Source organism: Amblyomma mixtum, chromosome 3 (assembly GCF_055824585.1).
Source record: "Amblyomma mixtum isolate Tamu chromosome 3, ASM5582458v1, whole genome shotgun sequence".
In the NCBI taxonomy this organism is placed as follows: Eukaryota; Metazoa; Arthropoda; class Arachnida; order Ixodida; family Ixodidae; genus Amblyomma; species Amblyomma mixtum.
The window spans coordinates 351,199,298-351,223,618 of record NC_143014.1 but is presented as its reverse complement, the minus strand read 5'-3'; the positions used below and the strand labels follow the sequence as shown (position 1 = coordinate 351,223,618).

The 24,321-nt window shown below is 51.5% G+C and overlaps 1 protein-coding gene and 1 pseudogene across 1 annotated transcript; one reads left to right on the top strand and one right to left on the bottom strand.

Annotated features, from left to right (window-relative positions):
* The first annotated feature begins 997 nt into the window (after positions 1–997).
* Positions 998–10,589, top strand: LOC149356357 (uncharacterized). Its single transcript, XM_089576324.1, has 4 exons — positions 998–1,352; positions 2,285–2,485; positions 3,139–3,158; positions 10,203–10,589. Exons 1-4 carry the CDS (start codon positions 998–1,000, stop codon positions 10,587–10,589), a joined length of 963 nt encoding a protein of 320 aa, XP_089432450.1.
* Positions 3,163–6,561, bottom strand: LOC149356358 (uncharacterized; annotated as a pseudogene).
* Positions 10,590–24,321: the final 13,732 nt, after the last annotated feature.

Below are 24,321 nucleotides of genomic sequence, written 5' to 3'. Positions count from 1 at the left end.
CACTGCCATTGTGCTTAAGCGTTGTCTAGATGAAATTATTGACAAACTCGCTCGTAAGTCATAGTTCTAAAGCCCGCGAGTAAAGCGGCATTCTTTCAAGAATGCGATACTTTTTTTTTTGCCTCTTTTTCTTGAGTCGTCACCTCATTTTCGCTGGCACCACCACCTTTTACTATTGCAGGAAATGAAATAGGATAGCTGTCACTGCCATGGGTGGTTGAAATCTGAAAAATAAAAGGAAGCCTCTTGGTGCATGAAGCCTCTAATGGAGATGGAGACTGCTAGCTCATCCTCATGTTTACCACCATCTAATAAACGTCATCAATATATGAGTAGTAGCTTGCAAATTGCATTATTATACCTCTGTCAAGGGGGCAAGTTAAGTGCACTTACGGAAAGTGTCACTCGCTATAAAGTGCACTTTGAGAAACCTACCGCCGTATTCACAAACAGCCCTCCACTCGACGCGGCGCCCCCACTCCTGGGAGTGGAGGAGAGCGCTCGTCCTCGGCCCGAGGAACAATCGCGCTTCACAAACCCGCCTCAAAAATTCCTCCACCGAGGAGCTGGCCGAGTAGCCCTCCTCCACTCGACTGCTTTCGAGGAGGAGAACGAAAGTGCTGATGACGAGAGTATAGTATAGTTATGCAATTAAAACACCACATATTTGATAATATAGAAGAAATTTTTTTTATTTCAGGGTGAACTGCATGCTAAAAATAATTTTAATGCTTATTTCTGGTTTTCTCCACACAAAAAAGTGTACTTTTAGAGGAAATAGCCAGCTTTCTTTCCCTGTCTGGCAACAGTCGCAGTTGGTCGGCGCGGCATTTTTGTGATGGTCCCTTCTCTTTTCTGTTTGCTAGCCGCGCGATCGTCTCGTCCGTTGGCTGCCTCCTACTCCTGGCTCGCTTCGTGCAGCTTTGTTGGTTGCAGTTGCAGTGTGTCAGTGCTTGTGCGTGTGTCCTGCCCCCCCCCCCCTTTTTTTGCGTGCAAGATGTCGGACTACGACGAACTGCTGGAACCCAGCACGACACCGTCGGAGTCCACTTCGGACGCGTCCCAGCGCGCGAAGAAACGACCCGCAGGTCCGCGGTTCGTGTTCACCGCAGATGAACGCGCTATTTTAAGAAATATTACGGCTAGGTATCAAGCTGTTATAGAAAATAAAAAAACTGACAATGCGTCAAAAAAGGCCAAAGACGAAGCCTGGGCCAAGGTTTGCGAAGACTACAACAGCTTGGCCGGCACTCGTACTGTGTGCGTAGCACAGTTAAGAAAACTGTGGGATAACATGAAGTCCCGATGGAAGAAAAAGAAATCCGAAGAAACGAGGGAAATCTTTCGCACAGGTGAGCAAAACAGTTTTACATTCAAAAACTGACCCATACATTTTTCTGCGTGTTCACACGTTTCATCTTCAGACATTTTAATCATAAGAATTTCGCGTGATTTCTTATTGTGACAAATCTTCTCCGTACGTATTTTTGGCTCTTTCCTCGTTGGCGTTGCATAACCGACCGAGTGTGTTCATCATATTTTGCCGTTTTCGTTTGTTTACTGGATATTTCTATTGCACTGATCTGTGCACCTTGCTTGAATTATTCGTGGCGGCGACTTCGGTTTTCCTGCGTTGAACTTACGGTGATACGGCGAAAACGTTATCACGTTCAGGAATTGCCGGATAAGTGTTGTATTTGGCATCCGAGGGAAAATGCAAGAGATTAAATTATGCTTCGAGCAAATGCAGCGGGAATGAAACAAACTACATACAGCATCACTATTTTCCCTGCAGACTTTTTGAGAGCTGGATGTATCCCTTCTAGGACTGTGGCAAGCAGTAGTCGACTGCTCACAAATTTATTTTTCTCTGGTGCAAAGTAAGGAGTGCAAACATTACAATAAAACCCAAGTCGCCGCTACGAATAATTCAAACTAGGTGAACAGATCAGTGCAATAGAAACATCCAGTAAACAATCGAAAACTGTAAAATACGATGAATACACTCCTGCGAGGAGGGTTATGCAACACCAACGAGGAAATACATATTTTTGAGCAAAACATTACGTGTGTGTGCTGTTCTAGCGCTGCGAGGAGGGTTATGCAACACCAACGAGGAAAGACATATTTTTGAGCAAAACATTACGTGTGTGTGCTGTTCTAGTTATCGAAATGTGAATGAGATTTTGTTTGTTGTCCTTTTCAAGCATTGCGTGCTGCGCACAGAATGCTTCACTTCAGTGTGTTCGGTGCTGTACATGTATAATTAAGAATTTTGGTGCAGGTGGTGGCACTCGGGAATGCCGGCCAATGAGCCCGACAACGGAATTGGTTGGCGCAGTCGCTGAGCACATGGCAACAAGGCTGCCAAATCCATTTGACAGCGACGGGGCCCACGTCAACGAGCCAGTGCTGTCCCTGCCACCTGCCGCTTTGTTCGAGGCCATGGTGAATGGCAACGAGGCGGGCCAAGGAGACTTACACGGTAAATAAGGCTGCCCTCTTTAAATACTAGCTACAGCTGTCGTAGTTAATTTTCCTCATGCATCAAGTCCGAAACCTGCGGCTGGGCTGGGTGCTCGGGAATCCAACAGCACTGCAGCAGGCGTTACTTATTTTCTGCTTGTGTGTGTGCATGCACTGAAGTAGTAGTAGTAGTAAGTGCATGAAGGAAGAGGAAAGGAAACTAGCACGGGCCTGTGACTGGCGAGTTATCGCCACCACCACTGCCGGCGTGCAGATAGGGAGGAGGATAGGTAGAGGGGATAAGAAAGAAGTAAAGGGAAGGGAAAGAAGAGCGTCTATAGAGGCGCCGTCGCTGTCATCAGCCGCCAAGGACTAGCAATAGCTGTCCAAGCCCGTGTCCTCCAGGAAGGCAAGGAGGGACCGAAGGGCCTTGCTGGTGTTGGGTCCGGACGGGAAGAGCAGGGCCCGTGACGTGTCAGCTGGGAGACCCAGTGCCCGGTAGCCAGCTGAGAGCCTAGCCTGTTGTGCGGCCAGGGCAGGACAACCGCACAGGAGGTGTTCTATTGTCTCCTCCAGGTCACTACAGCGGGGGCAGTCTGCAGAAGTAGCCAGGCCCTTGCGGAAGAGTCTTGCCCCGGTCCAGGCGCAGCCCACACGGAGCCGGAGCAGGAGGGACCTCTCCCGTCTTGCAAGTCCCTTGTCCGGCAGGAGCGGGGGGGGTGTCCCTTGGGCAACCCTGGTGTCGGGGTGTTCCAGCAGGAGTAGCCGCTCCGTGATGGATCGGGCAGCGTCCAGGGGAACGACTGAGGTGCAGCAGGGCGTGGAGGCCTCGTGGGCTGCCTTGGCCAGGGCATCGGCAGCCTCGTTGCCCTGAATTCCCACATGGCTGGGGACCCAGGCCAGGGAGATGGAGCGGCCGCGGGAGCAGAGGGTGTTAAGCCGCGCCGCCAGCTTGCGGACAATGGGGAGTCGGCACCGGGGCTCCTGCAGGAGCTGGAGGGCCACCCTGGAGTCGGACAAGATGGCCACAGACTGCACAGCAGGCCGTGCATCCAGGATGTCCGCCGCCAGGTGCAGGGCTGCCAGCTCGGCTGTGGTGGAGCTGGCCACGAAGGGGAGTCTCGCCTGTCTTGTTTCGCCCAGGGCAGGTGAGATGCAGGCAGCCGCTGCAGATGGGCAGGCCCCCTTCAGGACGGAGCCGTCCGTGAACAACTGTGTGCAGCCAGCCAGGTCCTCCTCCATGGTTTCCGCTGCCTCCTGACGGAGGCCGACCGCAGGTGTCTGGCGCTTGGGCCTGGCCCCTCGTGCTGGTAGGAGGACCCGGAACTGATGTCCCTGGTCAGGCCGTGGAGGGGTGGGTAGATGCTCTGTCTGCCCTCCCACCAGTTGTTCGAAGGCAATGGCGGTCTTCCCCATGCGTGAGTGGGGGCAGCTGAGGAGGCGTTCCAGGAGGGGACGTCCGTCTGGGGCAAGGTGGAGCCGCCCCACGTGGCGGAGTGCTGCCCTCTGGGCCTGGAGCTCCATGGGCCATACCCCGGCCTCTGCCAGCGTCGCAGGGACCTGGGAACCCCGTGGGAGGCCGAGGCACAGGCGGATGGCGGCCCTCTGGCAGCGTTCAATGGTCAGCTGCTGCCTGGGGGTGAGCTGGATGAGGGGGAGGGCGTAAAGGAATTGCGCCCCTGCCATGGCCTGGTGGAACTGAAGGCCCATGCTTGGGGTGATGCCTCTCCCACCCGCCAGGAGCCTCCGGATGGCGCCACGGACCCGGGATGCCTGCCTCGTGAATGCCTTGACCGCAGGTTGCCAAGTGAGGTGGCGGTCAATGAGCAGGCCCAGGTAACGGCAGGAGTGCCGCCACGGTAGTTCCCGTCCCGCAATGCTCAGGGCTGTCTTTCCTGGGCGTGCTCCTGGGCGGGTGTTGAGCAGCATGGCCTCGGTCTTGGTGGCGGAGAGCCGCAGGCCCACCCGTTCCAGGTAGGAGCTCACCCTGGTGATGGCCCGCTGCACATTCCGGATAACCTGTACCCGCTGGCGCCGTGGCCCGTAGCACCATAGGGCAAGGTCGTCCGCATAGATGGCGATGCGGACAGGGAGGGACAGACCCTCCGGAAGGCAGCGGGGAAGCTCCGCCATCACCAGGTTGAAGAGCATGGGGCTCAGCACGCTGCCCTGGGGAACTCCTCTCGTGAGCGGCTGGGGTGCGCTGGTGGCTCCTCCCACCCGGATGCAGCTGGAGCGGTCGCAGAGGAAGCCTCGGACGTACTCCCGGAGGTTGCCGGACACGCCAAGGTAGTCGACAGCCTCGAGGATTGCCTCGTGCGTGACGCTGTCGAACGCGCCCTGCACATCCAGGAGTGCAAGGCAGACCACCTGGCGGGAGTGACGCGCCTCCTCGAGGCTGGAGGTGATGTCGGCAATGGCATCTGCCGTGCAGCGATGCCTTCGGAACCCCGACTGCTGCTCTGGCAGGTAGCCCGTGGCTCCGGCGATCCACTCCAGCCTTGCCAGGGCCATGGACTCCAGGAGCTTCCCCGGGGCTGAGGTCAGGGAGACAGGCCGGTAGGATTTCAGGTCCGTTGGCGGCCTACCGTCCTTCAGCACTGGGACGACCAGTGCCTTGCGCCAGGCCTCCGGTAGGCATCCCGTTGTCCAAACCTCGTTGAAGATCTGGAGAAGTCTGGCCTGCATGACATCATCCAGATTCCGCAACATCTGGTACGTGATGCCGTCAGGACCGGGGGCACTGCGGCGCTGTGTGTGCTGCAGGGCAGTGGTGAGCTCCGCCCTCGTAAGAGGGGTGGAGCAGATGGCCTCGATGTCCGCTGCCTGGCATCCACCTGCACCCTGGTCCCTGGTCCGCCTGGGATATTGCCCAGATGGAAGGGGCTCCCGTAGGAGGAGGGCCTCTGCCAGCTTGTCAGCCAGCTGCTGGTAGGTGAGCCCCCCTGCCACTGCGATGGCCAGGTAGGGCGCGCGTTGTACCGCAGGCTCCAGGAGTGCCCGAAAGAGGCGCCAGGCTCTTGCACTGCCCCTCGCAGCCACCAAGGAGGCGCATATCCCCTCCCAGGATTCTCTGCGGCGCCGGTTGTGGGTCCGACGACAGGTCGCATCCAGGCGGTTGTGTGCCGTCCAGTCCTCGGGCCTGTCCGTACGGAGGGCCCTGCGCTCCGCTTGCCGACGTTGAGCCCTCAGCTGAAGGAGTTGAAGATCTGGAACAGGCTGGTTGGGCGGGACCTCGCAGCAGATGGTGGCTGCCTCAGCACAACGCGCCACGTGCGCCAGGATGTCGTCCTGCTGCTGGAAGTTGCGGAGGAGGTCCCTGAACTTGTCCCAGTGGACCACTCTGCATTGCCGTCCGTCCACTCTCTTCCCTGGCTTTGGCGCCAGAGTGATGGGGTAGTGGTCCGAACCCCACGTGTCCGGAGAGGGATGCCATCCATAAACACAGCGCGTAGACCCAATTGATAGATCTATGCACGTTCGGACGCCCCCTCTACGGACAAACGTGGGGACCCCAGTGTTCAGAACATGGAGCCCTGTGCCACGGAGAGCCGCAACAAGGTCACGGCCGCGGCGGTCTGCCCTGCGGGATCCCCACCGCGGATGTGCCGCGTTGAAGTCCCCGCAGAGCAGGCAGTCGCCGCCAATGAGACCGACCAGCTGTGGCAAGGATTCGGCCTCCCAGGGGGTCTTGGGACGCACATATACACTTGCCACAGCTGTGTCAACTCGACCCAGCCTCACCCTCACACAGACGAGCTCCATGGGGGCCACTACTGCATCACTCACCAGAATCTCTGCCTGGGCCAGGGTCCGGCGGACGAAGATGGCTGCCCGGGATGGTCCCGGGGGGTGGTCCTCCACCAGGCATGGATCAGCCGTGCAGGTAGGCAGGAGGCAGGAAGTTTTGCTGCCATAGCCCATGAAGCCTGGTAGATGGAGCTTGTCCCTTGGCAGGTACACCTCCTGGAGCGCCAGGACATCATACTCCTCCAGCAGGAGACGGTTATTGAGCTCAGCGAGGCGGGGGCGGAGCGCTCGGCAGTTCCATAGGAGGACCCGTGGTCTGGGGGTCATCCTTGGGGAACTACCCATGATGGCTCTGCGGTTGCTGCGGCCCCTGAGCCAAGCTGGGTGGCTGCAGGGGGACTGCCGGGAGCAGCCTCGTGAGTGCCTGGAGAGTGGCTGCCAGGGTCTTAGTGAGCTCCTCCAGTTGGCTGCTCAGTGCGGATGGACTGCTCTGGGGAGGAGAGGATGGGCAGGCAGCGGGCTCTGCTGGCGCGGGAATGGAAGGGGCCGCCCCTGGTGGCCTGGAGGTGAGGGCCTGGGCATAGGTCCGTTGTTCTGGATCGGCCCGGATCTGTGCCCGAATAGCCCTCCGTGAGACAGGCTCTCGAGAGGCCGCCACGGCCACGGCGACCTGCCTTTCCTCCTGCCAGCGGGGACAGGAGGGGTAGTTGGCAGGGTGGTGGCCTCCACAGTTGGTACAGCGGGGCTCCGTAGCGCTGCAGCGATCCGTGGAATGTGGTTTGCCACACCTCCTGCATCGCGGCGTCTCCCGGCAGCTGGCCGTCACGTGGTCCAGGCGGCCGCATCGGCCACACTGGATGGGCCGTGGTCGTGCGGGACGGAGAGGTAGCCGCAACTTGTAGAGGGCCACGTGGGGAGGCGGGACCGGAGCATCAAACCGGATGTGGAGGGTCGTGCCCTGTCCCCTGTGGACTGCCAGGATGGGTGTTGGGGCCTCCAGGGCAGCCGGCAGCTCCTCGTCTGGTATGTCCGCAGGCACCCCATGGACAAAGCCGAAGGAGGTGTTTTTGTCCGCCGCCTTGCGGGCCCGGACCTCGATGCCTGCCAGGGAGGACTTTTGGAGGAGCTCGGCCAAGCACTCTGGGGAGCCCGCGTCCACGGCGACAATGTTGCGTCGCTCATTTACACGGACTGAGACGACCCCAGAGTGTGCACTTGCCTCCTGCGCTATGGCGAAGCGGCATCGGCCCGCAAAGGCACCCTTGGATGCCCGGGGCCGGAAGAGCACCGTGCCCGTGATGTTGGAATGATGCTCGGGCTGTAGCTGCAGGCGGCGTGGTCCACGGCGTTTTTTCTTGGACCGCTGTAGCCTCCACGGCCCCTCTTGGTGTCCCTGGTGAGTGGCAGGGTGGGGGTCTTGTTGCCCTGTGAGGGTGGTGACCAGGGAAGGCGTTGGTGGGGAATCCCCCACTAGCGGGCAGGTGGAGTCTTGCCCCTCGTTGACAGGAGTCTCCTTCCTGACTGCTGGCGGGTTGGAGGCCTGTGAGGAGGAGGCTGTTGCAGGAAGATCCACCAACGGCCCCGACGAGGAGGGGGGGGTCAGGGCAGTGGTGGGCTCCTCCTGTGCCTTCAGAGCTTGCTGTGCGGGATCCGGGGATGGTGTGTGGCTGGGTGCCACTGTCCCCTTTAGTGGAGGGAGGCGGGCACCCTTTCTTCCCTTGCCTTTGTTGCAGGGTGGCTGGGCAGCAGGCCTGGCATCCTTCAGGAAGTCAGCTGCTCTCGAGCGCTGGCGGGTTACCGCTGGTGAAAAGGCAGCCTCTTTGGTTGGTGGGGAGGGGCTGCGGGGCCTGGGACCCTTGAGGGAGGAGGCCGCCTCCAATAGCCGCTGCTTCTGGCGATGCGCAGGAAGTGGGCGCTGTTCTCCAGGTGCCGCAGGAAGGTCTCGGGGTCGCAACCTACACTGGAGCTGCGACGGGGGGTGCCGCGCGTGACATCCATGGCAGCGCGAGCACGTTGCGGGCAGCGGGAGAGAGCCCGGCCGCCGGCGCGACCTGCCTCTCTGGAGGCTGGGGGGCGACTGTCGAGCAGGCGCGAGGAGAAATTTTCCGGGAGGGCGGGGCTTCGGCGAGCAGCACAGGGAGCGCGGGGATTCGCCGGCGCGCCAGCCAATAGCGGCGCGCGAGGGTAGAAGGAGCGCGCCCTCCCCTAGATGGGCGAGGAGGGTCGCTGCTCAGGCGAGAGGGCTCGGACAGGCGAAGCGCGGGCGACCCGAAGGAGCAGTCGAACGCGCGGCCGCTCACTTCCGCAGCTCAGTGCGAGAGCCACGTGCGGGCACACAAGGGCAGGACACTTTCCAACACACTGAGGAGATGACACGTGTTACGAAAACGTCAAAAAAGACACACGCCAAACACTTTGGGAGTTCGCGTAAGCGTGGGGGACTGGAACGTGCCAGTAAAACAATTAAAGGCAATTGTCAACACTCTGAGAGTGCGGGGAGGGCGCCCACATGATAGTATCGAGTGTTCGGAGTTGTACTCTCACTCACCGCACTGTCGTTTGGTCGCAAGAGTCAAGTCTACAGCAACGTTGTGGTCAGGTGCGTCATAGGAGGCCCGTGGGGTGTCGCCGAGGCAGCAGGGCGCGCACAAAACACGTGGCGAAGCACCGGTCACCAGAGCGAACCGAGCCACAGGGCACACACATCTCGGAGCGCGCACTTCACTCCCGGTAATCCTGCAGTCGCGACAACGACTTGGAAGAAGGGCCGGCATGCGGCGCAGGCGAGCGCACACGCGCGTGCTCGGTGGTTCGAGCGGCGCATCAGACCACTCTCCCCAACCAGCCTGCACTGAAGCAGGCAAGGCCACATATTTATTATTACTTCTTGGTGGGCTAGTACTGTGTCCATTTTTATCATCTCACATATATGTTGAAAAGTTAATGATAATAATAATAGCCTTTATTTCCATCAACATGATGGGGGAGGTTAGGGAAAAAAAGCTGGACAGCTTGACCGGTTCCCGCCCCCCATATCAAATACATGATTGCTTCCATCAAGGCAGAAATCAGCGGACAACAGAATACATTTCAAAGAACAATCATAGCTAACATGACAAATAAGAATAGCACGTAATAAAGCAAGTTATCATGAAAAAAAGACACAGCGTAGTAACAAGAAACAAACAGACACCATTTGTATATACTGATATAACTCTAGTGCTATTTAGGATATATCGCATTCACATGGCTCTAGACATACACAAAACTACAAATGCATATTTACGCGTGGAAAGTAGCAGACTTCAAGCCATAACAAAAATTACATACAAAAAAGAGCACAAGATCCAAGAAAGGAGAAAAGTAAAAAGAAAAAAAATCAATTCAGGCACAGTAGGATGAAGGTAAAAATGATCTTCAATAAAACACATTTGATCACGAAAAAAAAATCTTTGGTCCTGCTTTGATGCGTTTTCAGGATTTATGGTGTGTCTATAAGAAATATTCAATAGTTCTGGCAGTTTATGTTTAATCATTTGCTTTCCGTAGTTTGTTCTGCATCTCTCAATGTTCCAGATTTCCCGACAACGTGTATCATGCGAAGGTATTCCCTTTGTTAAGGAAGCTAAGGAAGAAAGGAAGTTGATGTTTTATTTGACATCTTTTTTGTAAGTTAAGCACAGGCGATAAGGGTAGAGCTAGGTGATTTTTATAATCCCTAATTTTTCATATAAAGGCAAACTTGGGTGATCCCGTATAGTATAGTATAGATGCCTATACTAGTCATGCTCATGTAAAGGAGTTTATGATCTTCTATTATGATCTGGACAGCGTCTGTGTATGGCTGTATTTGTTCTTTGCATGTCATATCACACTAGTATGTACGTAAGCATGAGTACACCAATTTTTTAACAGCATTGCAGAGTTGTCATGAAGGCATAGTATATGTGTGTGCAGTATTGTGTTTGCATGTTTTTGCAGGTGAGGCTTCTGCACCCCTTACAGGTGCACTTCCTGCACAGGAAGAAAGTACGTCACAGACACCTGCTGAAGCTGCAGGCAGACCACTAGTGGTAGTGCCTGCAACCATATTGGAGAGCACCACACCAGCCCAAAGTGCTCGCTCGAGGGCAGGTGGCCCCCGTGTTGCTGCGGTGGAGCGGACGCTGGCTCCTGAAGTAGCCGCCAGAATAAAGGCAATTGAAGCCGAAGATCGGCGCAAGGAGGAGCTGGACCAGCTGGATGTAAAACTCCGCAGGAGCCAGCTGGCCGAGCAGCGTATAAAAACTAAAATGCAGCGCAAGCTGCTTTCATTGGACATTCAAATAAGGGAACGCCAGCTGGCTGCAATGAAGCACCCAATGGAACACTAAAATAAATTTGTACATATTTGTTTTGGAACACCTCTGTGTATAATTATCAACACTTTCGTCATTGTGATGCAGTTGTACAGTATTTGCTCATTCTGTCAATTCCTTAATAACAATGTCCTTTATTTAACACACTGCGCATGTACAAACAGGACAAAGAAATATAATATGGAAAGAATCAAGCAAGAAAAATGGAAAAAGCGGCCAAAAAGAAATTGTTCATTGGCAGAAAAATGGAAGTACCATAGTCCTTCACAAGGAAAGTGACACAATGCCACTCGTGAAGGGTGTCAGGCAGGGAGACACGTTCTCTCCAATACTATTCGCCACGTGCTTACAGGATATATTCAGAAAACTGGAGAGGAAAGAACTGTGGACGAAATTTAACGGCGAATGCCTTAATAATCTCCGATTTTCTAAAAATATTTCACTGCTAACTGACTGGGGACAAGCTTCCAAGCGTGATTGAAGACAGTCAAAGCAGAACAGTGGGTGTAAAAATGAATATTGAATTCTACAGTCATGTTCACAAACCCAGAAGAGAACAGCAGCCTACAAGCAAAGCAATAAGTTGCAAGGTAAATGCATCTATTTAGAGCATAGTAAACGCAGATCCGCACCACATGTGTAAAATAACTGGGAGAATAAGAATGACGGTACAGTGCATTTGGCAGGCACTCCCCAGCCATGAATGGCAGTTAAATAGTATCCCTCAAAAGCCGTATATTGTGGGGCAGAGCCTATACCCTATGTGGCAGATATAGCACAGCGAACTACGAAAAGGAAAATGTTAGGTGCAACTGCTAACGAGCAGAATGGGTCAGGGAATAAATGCGAGTCAATGATATCCTAGCTGGAATCAAGAAGAAGAAATGGGCAGGGCATGCAGTGTGAATTGGACATAAATGTTGGACCACTGGTAACAGACTGGATTCCAAAAGAAGTCAAGCATAGCAGGAGGTGTTTGAAAAAATAAGGTGGGCTGATCAGATTTGGAAGTTTGCAGGAACAACGTAGCCGTAGCTGGCACAGGACAGGGTTAATTGGAAAGATACGGGAGAGACCACATACTCCCGTGGATGAAGTAGAGCTGATGATCACATTACATGCCAAACGAGCACATAGTTCAAAGAAATAGACAAGAACAGAATGCAGATGCCATAAAAGTATCAGTTGTATAACACTAGAAAGAAATGTACGTTTCTGAGAAGGTAATTTAAGGGCATCTAATGGAATGATCGGGCTATAAGCCCCACCCGAACATGAGGCCCATTCACTGTGTCGGCAGGAAGCTGCGGTGGCACATGAAGCTGCTGTGGTTGCACGCTGGGCCGTGGTTGCTGGGTGACGGGGAAGGCCACAGCAGGTGGCTCTGGGTCCTTCCGTAGAACGGCGAGGTTGTGAAGGGCGCCGCAAGCAGTTATGATAACTACTGAGCGCTCAGGGCGGTTTTGGAGTCCCATGTCCAAGCATGGGAAGCGGCGCTTCCAAACTCCAAAAGCCCTCTCTACACTATTTCTCGTTTTAATGTGGGCCGCCTGATACCTGCAGGAAAGACGAGCAGTTTGAAGTAAAAGCTTTTATACATGTGCTAAATTGAAGAACACAGCAGGCTGTGTTCTTACAGCAGACACGGTGCACTTTCCCAGTGGCTCCTTTGCAGGTACAGAGGCTTTAATTACATTTGCACGCCTCGGAAAGTTACAAGACAGCTTCACAGGCTTTGTCTGTCAACTGGTGGCAAATGTATGCGACATTTGAATGTTAAAGCATGGAGAGATGGGAAAATGATATATTTCGGCAACAAACAGAAACGGTGGGTCCACTCTGATGTAGGGATTTTGCGGAGCAGAACATCAACAAAAAGAGATGACATTCGTGCATTTGTGTTGCCTTCAGTCAATGGAACTATGGTGCTATGTTCCCTCTTGTACTTACCTTACCTCAGGTGTATTTGGGTGTTTGGCATCGGCCAGAGGTGTCATTAAAAAAGACATGCAGGGATAGCCTGCATCTCCTAGCAGCAGCCCGGGAACCCGCTTGGTCTCGTACAGCACCCGTGCACGGCTGTTGTCAAAAATCCTGCTGTCGTGGACAGATCCAGGCCAGCCAACGACCAAGTCATAGAATTCCAGTCTTGGCCCTGTGATTGCCTGCGGATAACATATTGTCTGTGGCATAAAGATACTCTCAAGCAATGAAAATAAATGGTTATGTAGACGTATCAGATCACTCTCTACTCTTCAGCAATAAATATCTATTCATGTGTTACAGGCAACAAGAGCCAGAAAAATGAGCACTTTCATTGACACGGTGCAAATTGTTTACTTGTAATGCGAGTGAAAATTTAGTGCATCGTGTGACAGGAATGGGTAACATACATGGTATTTCTTGATTTTTACCCTCAGGGTCATACAGGCATTTCAGAGCAGTGCAGGCAGAAAGAAAGGTAAAGCAAACTATGTGAAAAATTGGGCAAATAAATTAAAGCTCCTATATGAACTATGTTAGCTAAGAAATGGAGAATATTAATTCATTACTGGATACATTAGTGCTGGTGGTTATACAATGCAAGCCAAAATATTGAGGCATCACTAAAATATTGTATAATAAATGCCTGCCTCATTGATGCATTGTTAGCACAAGTAACTTTGGTCATAAAAGGAGGAGTCTGCCTATACATATAAACAATAATTAAACCAGACCATCCAGTCTTCAGAAGTGACGCAGTGCAGGTGCAGCAAAGCAGTAGATCAATTTTATATTTGGTTCAATGTTCACATGAACATTATTTCAATAAGACGACAGCTATGATGGGCAATGCGAAGGAAAGCGGTCCTCATGTCTGTTCTAAATATCAACGCGCGTTAGTACGATATTTTGCCGCCTAGACAGCGACAATGTTTTGCAAAACGAAAAATGGGCTCACCTGCACATTGATCGAAAAGTAGCCTTTCCGATTGCGGTACACTTCTCCGAGCTGCCCGCCAGGCGACTTGATCCTGACGTGGGTGCAGTCTATGCACCCAGTCACCCCAGGGAATCGGCCAAGGCGGTAGAACTCGGTGGCGTCCGCTTGAAATTCCGCCGCAGTGGAGGGGAACTTCACAGTTCGGGGGAACAGGTGTGCCGCGATCAGCGTTGACACTCGTTCCACTGCACGGCACACCGTCGGTTGCGAAACGTTTACCAAGTCGCCGGTGACGACCTGAAATGTTCCGCTCCCATAAAACCGAAGTGCTATGGCCAGCTGCAGCATCGGTGGTAGCGGGTGACCGCGATTGCTGGCGCTGTCCTCCATGGGCAGGCACTTGAGAAGCTCTCGCACGGTGTCCTTTGAAAAGCGGTACCGGGATAGAAACTCCCCATCGTCAAAGTGCTCAAGCGGGTTGATTCTGTCCCTCAACGCCCGTCGTGGCACAACTGCAGGTTCCTTTTCGTCGGCGCCGTCGTGGAACAATTCGTCTACACGTAGAACATGTTCAGCGAATTCGGCGAGCGAGCTGGCTGCCATGTTGATACTACACTGTCGAGGAGGAACGCTTCGGTCGAGGAGGCGTTCAAGGTAGCAGTTGCGCCACCTTGAGATTTTGGAGGAAAGCTTGGAGGGTTTCCTCCGCTCGAGGGCTGCTTATGAGTGGAGGGAGGTTTAAGAATTATAAAAGAGGCTTCGAGGAGCAACTCGAGTGAAATTTCAAGTGGAGGTCTGTTTAAGAATACGGGGGCTAAACGTCGGTAGTGGAGTGTCACTCACAGAAGAGTGCACTCCGGCTGTAGCGCATTCAGGGAACACACTTTAGAGGGCTGAGTGCATGACGTTCCCCACTTGCTTGAGCCGAAAGGCGGCCTGCTAGTTTAAAATCCAGCACACGAGGTGTAGTCCGGGTAGCCATGCTCTAGCTGGGAGCATTTGGATGGTCTATTATGCACGGACACACAGATGAATTGTACTGCGGTATCGCATGGAAAGGTGTGTCATCAAAGCAAAGTGGCTCAGAGGGAACTGAAGGCAGTTCTTCGAATCGGCTCCTATAGCGCTCGAGGTCACTCGCTTTAGAGCTTGAGCAGACAGTATGCGTCACATCCGGGACCTCACCAGTTTTTTTTCATGCCTCCGCGCACTGCATACGCTTATATTCCACAGAGCGCAGCAAAGCACCAAAGTGGATTCTCAGCCGATAAAAGCTGCTCCCTGCAAAACATTTTTCGGAATTGCCGCTAATAAATCGGCAGAAGTGCGGTGATTTACTTTTACCAAACCGATGTAAATTCCTATAGTTTTACAGTTCCACACATCGTGGCACATAAGGGAGAGTATCGTTTTCGTGTCTACTACATTTGTGGAAAGTCCTGGGCGCTCTTTAGCCTTAACCGAAGGACTGATACATTTTTTATTGTGTACGTAAATCACGTTTGGCACAAAGAAATAAGTAATGACTCATTTCCTTAATGAGTTGTTGCAATCGAGGACCGTGTGCCCAGATGCTTATGTCGGGCGGGCGGCGCGGGGGATACCCAGACAAGCGCACAATAGTCCCGTTACATCTTGGTGGAGGTTGCGGAATCCCGTCCTGGAGCTACGTAACCGGACTATCACTACCCCTATGCCTGCCAACGCCAACCAGCCAGCCAGCTCCTCACCGGCACCCGTCGCTTGCCATGGTGCGCTCCGCCAGCGCGACCCTGCCGTCTTCAGCGGCACGGACGATCACGACGTGGAAGACTGGTTGTCCTCTTACGACAGGGTGAGCGCACATAACCGATGGGACGACACTATGAAACTCACCAATGTAATCTTCTACCTAACCGGCGTTGCCCACCTTTGGTACCAGAACCACGAATCGGACTTTACCACCTGGACCGCATTTAAAACCAGCTTCTCCGACATCTTCGGCCGTCCTGCAGTACGCAAACTTCGCGCCGAGCAGCGTCTTCGCGTTCGCGCACAGCAGAGTGGTGAATCATACACCAGCTACATAGAAGATGTCGTCAATCTCTGCAAGCGCGTCAATGCGTCCATGGCGGAGGCCGATAAAGTTAAACACATTCTGAAAGGAATCGAAGATGACGCTTTCAATATGCTTATGGGCAAGAACGTTACATCTGTCACCGAAATCTTCGACCACTGCCAAAGCTACGATGAGCTCCGCCGACAGCGCGTTTTCACTCGGCAGCCCTCTGCACAGACAGACACAGTAACTAGCCTCAGCATGACGACAGAGGACAGCTCGCTACTGCTCCAGATCAAGCAGTTTGTCCGTGAGGAGGTTGCGCGGCAGCTGTCGCTTCTTCCTACTGTTTCGGGTTCATCTACCCTGACTCCGACACTTCAGCACGTGATCCGGGAGCAAGTGTCCGAAGCCCTGCCACCGGTTTCCTCCCAGCCTCCTGTCGCTGCGCCACTTACCTACGCCGAAGCAGTCAGGCGTCCCCGCCGAGACGCGTTAGTTTCGTATCAGCATCCACCGCAGTCGACACCATTTCGTCCTGCCCGGCCACCACCGCAACGTTTCCGTCCATGGCGGACGCCGGACAACCTACCCATCTGTTATGCCTGCGGCATTCCTGGCCACGTGATGCGTCACTGCCGCCGCCATGTTTTGTCCCCTGCTGCCGATACCGACCCTCGCGGTTACGCCTACGCCCCTCCCCAGCATTTTCATCGCACTTCGCCTTCTGAGACCACTGGTTCCTCCGATCGCAGCCCCTCTATTCCCCGCCGCTCTCCATCTCCGCGTCGCCGCTCGGTTTCCCCGATGCGCCGTCGTCCCTCTTCCCCTTCGGAAAACTAGTGCCCGCAGTTCCGGAGGCAGGAACTGCGTGCTCGTCGCCAAGCTCAAGACCTCGACTTTCTCCGGCCAATTTGATCACCGTTTCTGTGGAGGGCACCGATGCTTTTGCGCTTGTTGACACCGGTGCTGCTGTATCTGTACTCAGTGCAAAATTATGCCGCCAGTTACGAAAAGTGATGACTCCGCTATCTGGTTTTATGCTTCGCGCCGCTAATTCGCAAATTATCGCGCCTTTGGGGGCCTGTACAGCCCGAGTTGCTATTCAGGACGTTGTGTACATTGTTGAATTCATCGTCTTCGCATCGCCGTCTCACGACGTCATCTTAGGCTGGGACTTTCTCTCCCAACATGAAGCTGTCATCGACTGCACTCGTTCCGAAGTCACCCTTCTTCCCTTCGGCGACGCCTCTGTGAACGCTTCCATTAATCCGTGCTCCAAGTTGACTGTGGCTGATGACGTCGTGATCCCGCCGTGCTCTGCTGTCCTCGTGTCTGTTCATTGCGACGCTGCATCCAACGGCCCTGTCATCTTCATCCCGTCCGACTCCTTCGCTTCTCGTCACTGTCTACCCCGCACCTCCACCAAGATGTAACGGCCTTTATTGGCAAGAGATGACTGATTGTGAAGGCCGGTTAGAGCGGGCAAGGACAGGTCCGGTCGCAGAACAGTTGATGCTCCCACCACGCGCCGCGCGTCGGTTCTGCTGCTTCAGCTGCCGATCGTCGTCTTCTCGCCTCGCCCCGCGCATCGGTTCTGTTGCTCCGTCTGCTAAGCGTCTTCCTCTTTACAAAGTTATTACTTCCACATAGACTTGCTCCGTGCTGGTATTTTAAGAGCACTTGCTACTGGGCTAGTTGGTTTTGGTTCATATTGAAATAGGTTTTAGGCGCAAAAAACAGACGAGACACATAGGTAACAGAACGAAGCGCAGGACGAACACGGTCTTCCAGATAAGCGGTCTTTATAGCCTCACTACAATATGTAAAAAGGATCGTATTTATTCATTTACAGATACTGTTGTTTCTGGTGCAGAGCGCTTTCTCCCATACTAAACAACCAAATATAGCGGGAAAATGTGAGCAAAAACGAACACAGAAAGAAATGTGTGACCAACATATTGGCACGCAGTAGTGACTGCAGTTTGGAGAGCAGAAAGACAGTGAAAATGGCTCCTAAACAAAAGTCCTTTTTTGGGCTGACTTGCATCCGCAAAGAACTCATGAGTTGGCAGGGGCGTAGCAACAAGCTTGCTCGCCAGTTGTCAGACTGAATGCCTGCCGCTCTCGGCCATGCTCTGTTTAAAGCTCATAGTGAACCTCGAGATAAAGCATGCAAAGTACTAGAACATTCTGGAACATTATAGAGTCGGCTCCGCCTGGATGCAATCAGTCGAGATAAATCTGGTCGCGTCTTCCATCACAAAGAGCGATAAAAGGGCATTTGTCAGCAGCTTTGAAAAATAAACACTAAAAGATTCTGGGCAATAGGGAAGCATAGCAGGGGATGGCAGAAAGTTAGGTGGGAGGATGCGATTTAAAATTTTACGTGGGTAGGGTGGCAACAGCTGGCACAGGACAGGGTTAACTGGTAAGATATGGCAGAGGACTTTTCCCTGCAGTAAGTGTAGTCAGGCTGATGATGAAAATAAAATAACACAAGAATATAAAATAAAACCATATCTATTGTTCAAGGAAAAAAAAGGCACAACAAGAAATAATACGAAGGCTATATTAAAAAGCCTGCAATCGTCTCTCACTTTGTCCAAAAAATGATTAAAGTTAGGCATCTGTGTGGAAGTGTGTCTAACACTAGAGGACCATAGTCGTCCATGCTTTCTGGACTCCTACACCCTGAAACATCAGCAGTGCCTTTACACAAACAAGGCATCATGTGTCACCAATACGACCAACTTATATTCTTGATTGATGACCCAGTCAAAAAAAAAAATCGAAACTTTATACGGAACCGACAGGGCTTTCCTATTGGTTCCTACTGGATTTTCCAATTAGATCCAATTTTTTACGGTAGTGTTTCTAGGCATCGGACCAATTTGAGCCGACTAGACCAACCAATTGAACTCAGGCCTTAGGCATGAACGTGACCTCAGTGGCAAGACAATATAAAGGGCCAAGCAAGCATCTCACTGTGGGCTCTTGGGTTCCCATGCCATTATGATGCAGTCATGCTGCCTTTTGATGTCACAGTTCCCATAGCCTCAGCCAGCCACGGAGCCTTTTGTGGACTGTACTTTGAGAGGGGATGTCTACTCCCACTCCTCAGCCATGGTCCACCTGTAGGAGGCATTGAATCGACATCGGAAGCACTGCTCAGCATGCTGCGCTGCATACCATCCAGTCATTGCATTATGCTGAGCTAAGTTCGGTGTAACAGTTTTGCCACAGCTGCCACAATTTTCCGTGCACTGTAGTATTGAGCTGCACATAAGAAAATCTCTTTCGTTAGCGTGACACTCCTCTAGTAGGAAGTAAGTGTCATGCTCTAAGTTGATTGCTACATCAGTTCTGTAGCACCTTTCAGTGTTTTTGTTGACCCATGATACACCAGTGTTTCAACCGTTACATGTGGTGCTTTAATAGCTGCGAGACCAAAGCTCACGAATTTCATTTATTGGAAGGCATGACTATAGTGCCTAGAATATTGCTAGTGTGCCGAGGGCGCCCGCTTGGATGGCTCGGATGGCAATGAAAGCCGCCGCCGGCCGTGCGGGGGCGCTGCTAGGCGCGAGTGTGCTGCTTCAGCACTCCAGTGTGCCCGCTTGCCTGTAAGCGTCCCGGATGCCAACATATTTCGGAGAATGGTCGTCTTAACCACTGATATCTACCCCGCCGGATCTTCGTAGGCGTTATTAACAATTTCTGTCAGCACTGCTGAGTGAAAATGTTGTAGGTCTTTTGTTTTTATATTTACAGAAGGCAAAACGCAGCGTTGTGCGCGTGCCAGGTTCCGTTTTTTGTTTTGTATTTTGTTCTCTGCTTTGACATTTCTGCGAAAAAGCAGACGATAGCAGTTATCAGCCTAGTCACACAGTTTGGTGCGTGTATGTGCGTTTACATATCAATAATCTGGGAATGTTGTTGTTGTTGTAGCCTACGACAGAATGGCACATACCCACTCTGGGGGATCGGCCAAGAATCTGGGAATAAAAAATGGTACCCGGAACGATTTCAGCTTTTATTTCATCAGAGAAAGAGCTCTTTTTTTCGGCATCTCAACACAAGACAGTACAAATACACAATACAAAATACACAAGCTCAATACAAATTATGCAAACCGGCATTCGACTTTTCAGCTTTACCTTGAACTATTGGCAGTGCCGCAGCTTCAAATACTTCTGCCGCTGCCTTTGTCCTTGACGCTCTCTGTTCAAACCTTTCACAAGGAATCGAAGTCGCAAAAGAATGTAGAACTTAAGCACAGTTGCTAAAGTATTTTTTCCGTGTTCGGGACACCCTAGCTGAGGAAATGTCAGAGTGCAGACACTGCGCAAACTCCTGCATGCTGCCTTCGTGCAGCTTATTTTTACTAAAGAAAGCAGTGAATGCATCCTCCATGACCCTTACAGCCTTTGCTAAGTCATCAGTTGGATAAATCAGCCCACTGTTATCAAAATGAGCTGTGAACCAGGAGTCAGCATCGTTCTGTGCATCTATTCGGGTGGTGCACAACAGGGCTGCGCAGCTGGTACACGGATTTCTAGCAACAGCTTTTCTAGCCACGTAGCCCGCAGCGTAATAAACTAAAGCTGAGTTGCTCTTTTTTTCAGAATATCCTTCATGGTCATCTTCAAGCTGAATGGATCGAAAAACATTCTCTGCTTCGTCAATGTTTCCACTGTCGAGAAGGCTGTCCAGTGTTTCTGAAAAGGACTTGCCTGCCACTTCAGGCACATCAGCAGTAGTTAAAAGGGATTTAACAACTGCAGGAGAGCAATTGCCTCCTCTTGGTGACCTTGCAAGGTTGTAAAATGACAAAAGGTTGACAGTTATCAGAAACTGTGATACAGTAGGGTGGTCGTTGCATCCTGAAGACTGTCTGATTATCCCAAAGAGATTTTCAAGTTTGTCTTGGCTCAAACGTGCAGTTAAGAGGTATTTGAAGCCTGCAACAGTGGTGAGGTGGGATAACAGCTCTAGAGTGCTTTTAATTGTGATCCTCAGCCCTGCAGCTGTACTTCCGGTCAAAAAGCCTCCTCCAGCTGGCTTAGCATTGGCCTCCCACTGATCTAAGTAGTCTAAAAATTCCTGCATGAACGTTACATTTGGACTGTCAGGCTTTAATGCTCTCGTGCTCACTCTTGCTGTCATAACTCGGATGAGTTTGTTGAACAGTTGAATGAAATCCTCAGTTGGCTGCACTACTTTGTACTGAGAGGTGACATGTTTTCTGTGCACAGAGCCCCTTGATAACCTCGTCCCCAAAAAGCTGAAAAGCGAGATTGACTTTCATTTTATCGAAGCAGTTGGGCTTGATATGTGCATGTGTAATGCTAGGCATGGCCTTTAGAGTTACGCTGTCACGATCTGCATCCCAGGCTGCCTGTATTATTCCACTGTGAACTGGGCCAGATGGTGTCAAATAGCCCTTGTGAACAAATCCATTTCTAACATTCTTAATTAAATGAGGAAAATCGGAAACGAAGAAGAGCTGCCTTGTAGGGTCCACAGGATGCTGTGTGCTGTTCTTGATGCGGCCATCTGCACAGACTAAAAAAAAAGGTGGTAATTGGATTTCTTCTATAAGTAACTGAATGCTTTTCACATGACCTCTAGAAATATAACAAGGAAATACTAATAAAACAACGACAGTAGTAAATAGTGGATAGACATATTACCAAATTAAGGAGTCTACATAGGAAACACTTACAGAAATAAAACATTCACCTGAACGCCGACAGAACAAAAAATTTATACAGCTGTCTATTAAAGAAGAGGTACTGTGATAACTGTTTTGCGCTCCTAAACTTTACCGAAGTCATACAGTTATCTTTAGGGCGATCATCCTTACACTGATGAATACTCAACATACTTCAATATATTTGATACAAGCTACAGCGTCAGCTTATCAAGCGAAGGCTTAGTATAATGAGCACAGTAAAGATTCCGTATATTGTTCTATCCTGGCTATTTTTTTCTTCACATGACACAAATCTGCATGGCAATCTCACCTTGTACACCCAAGCGCCGCCACATGCTCCGGTTCCAGCTGGCGCCGTCACATGTTATAGTTATGGTTTATGGTTTATGGGGTTTAACGTCCCAAAGCGACTAAGGCTGTGAGAGACGCCGTAGTGGAGGGCTCCGGAAATTTCGACCACCCGGGGTTCTTTAACGTGCACTGACATCGCACAGTACACGGGCCTCCAGAATTTCTCCTCCAAAGAAATTCTAGCCGCCGCGGCCGGGATCGAACCCGCGTCTTTTGGGTCAGCAGCCGAGCACCATAACCGCTGAGCCACCGCGGCGGTCACATGTTATAGTGTCTACAAATAAGCCAGCTTGTTCTGAAAGAATAGTGACTTCTACAATGATCTTTGCAAGAGTTGGCGCCTTCACATTCCCTCTGGAAGCGAAAATTCCTAGTATCTGCGTCCAGTTTCCTGAAACAGGGGCAAGTGAGAATAATACGGATATGTGTTGCTGGCAAGTGCTAAAATTGTACATCTAGGAAATGTAATTTCAAACAGCTTACCTGTGAATGGCTGGAACAGTACAATCATACCGTGGTCCGCCAGAATGCCTTTTTGGTCACTTGATGATTGGTCGCCAAGGTCAACGAAACCCTCAATGCCACCTGAATTGCAAAAAAAAATGGGATAATACTGAGCCCTTTATTCTTTCTTACGCCATTTCCAAATTTTTACCTATGCAGCAATTCAGGTTGAGCATTGATTTTCTAAAGTTAAATTGGAATGTGCCTTTGGAACTAGGCACCTGAAAATTAAACCGATGATTTCATGCATTGTGGACATGGGAGTAAAACTCACCGTTAGATTTCACATCAAGGTGCTCTGACAACTTCAGTTCGTCGATTACGAGACCACCATGACGGCTGAAGGCATCCATGTCCTTTGTTTTTTCCCCGAGGGCAGCGTACACTTTAGGATTCAGTCCAAAGCAACCCTTGAAGCGTTGTAGATATTTCTTAAGGCAGGTTCGATCTGGAAGTACCATGACTTTTTCTTTCCGCAAATGTTCATAAAGTCTGGGACTGCGCATCCGCATCATTATGCACTCAACAATCCATTCGTCAGAGTAAGCCATTCCTCTGACTGATTTTCGTTGAGCAGCTGCGAAGCAGTTCTTGACTGCAAGTTGCTGTTTCTGAGGGAGAGCCCGAATCCTAGCTTCTAGAGCCTCTTCGGTGATTGATTTATTTTCTTCTTTCATTCGAGCCACTTGTTCCTGCACACTGGCAAGTTTCTTTTTTGTCCTTCTCAAGTTGCGGGAGATGTTCTGGCGTTTATGTTTCTCACTGCTGGTCCTTTTCTGCTTCTTCAACCTGCACATTCGGTTTTGAGCAAGCACTCGCTGGTATTTGCATTGGGCACAGTAACTTCCTTCAGTTTCCGTTGTTAGCAAGCACCTTGCTGCAAAGTACATCTTCCTGTACTGGATATGTTTGCTTGACACTGGCTTTATGCCACTCCCACAGCAAAGGACCATCACAGAAACTTTCTGTACCAGCAATTCTGCCTCGCTACGCGTTGTAAGCACCTTCTTGCTGTGCTCCCTTCCTCGCAAGTGCACAGTGGCTAAAACAGTCCCCCCTGCAGGCAAGGCCTTGCTAAATGTAACCATTCTTTCAATGAACAAAGTTTCGAAATTGTTTGCTTCGGCTTCGCACAAAGCATAGCACAAATTTTCACCGGACGCACTTGGGACTTTCATCCATGCAATCGGAATGCAGATATCACTAAATGGGTGGCCACTCTCGGCTGATGGCAGCTGTACAGCCTGGCTGTCACTTTGCGACGGCCGCGGTGACTCTTTCTCTGAACCGACCCTTTCGACGGGGTTGATGCCGGCAGCGGCATCGTCATGACAGGCAGAACTATCAATATTATCTTTTGCACTGCTATCGGTCACATCGAACGGCTCAGATTTGTTTCGGCGCCGTTTTGGAGTAGGCTCCTGCAAACAAAGGTTCCTCACCTTTCTCTTGAGTGCTTTTTTGGGCACTAGATGCTTTGGATATTGCTCAAACAATGTTGGCACGGCATCAGGTGTTAGACGCGGTTTTTCTCGAGCTATCTCGTTCACCACGCCGTTCACAGTCACCTTGAATGAACGTTCAATGTATTGCTCCTCAAAATGTTTCTCCCACACCACGGATGCTGGTGTCAACCGCCGGTCCTTTTTTTTTATCAGTCTTTCCCACTCCAGCAATCGCGCAGCGTCGGTGGGAGCAGTAAACAAAGAAACATGCTGCTTATTCGAACGGTACCCACTTGTACACAGCGGGACGAAACACGTTCTCTCCTTGCTCTGTCTCTTTGGTTTGGACATGTTGTGTCGATAGCACGTGATGAAGTGGCACCAAACATTAACCCTGTGCCTCGGTGAAGAGCAGATACGGACACAAGGCAGACAATAACGGGCGCACAGCAGCAACAGCTTTCAAACGTGTGACTTTACGATGCGAAAGTGCCGCGTCGTCTGCTGTGGCAGTGCCCTCCCGACAAGCAGCGCCATCTGTCGCCTGCAGTGGGCTTTCATCGGAAACGCCACCATCCTCTCCCATAGCGGAGCCCTTGCGCTCGTCACACTAGCAGTATTCTAGGCACTATAGCATGACCTTCAGAATAAATGAAAGCAGAAAAATACCTTGCTATTATCTAGTTTTTATTGTCTCTCATCAAGGGGGGAAGTTATTGAGTATTCATATTGCATAGGAGATAATTTACCAATCTAGATGACAGCAT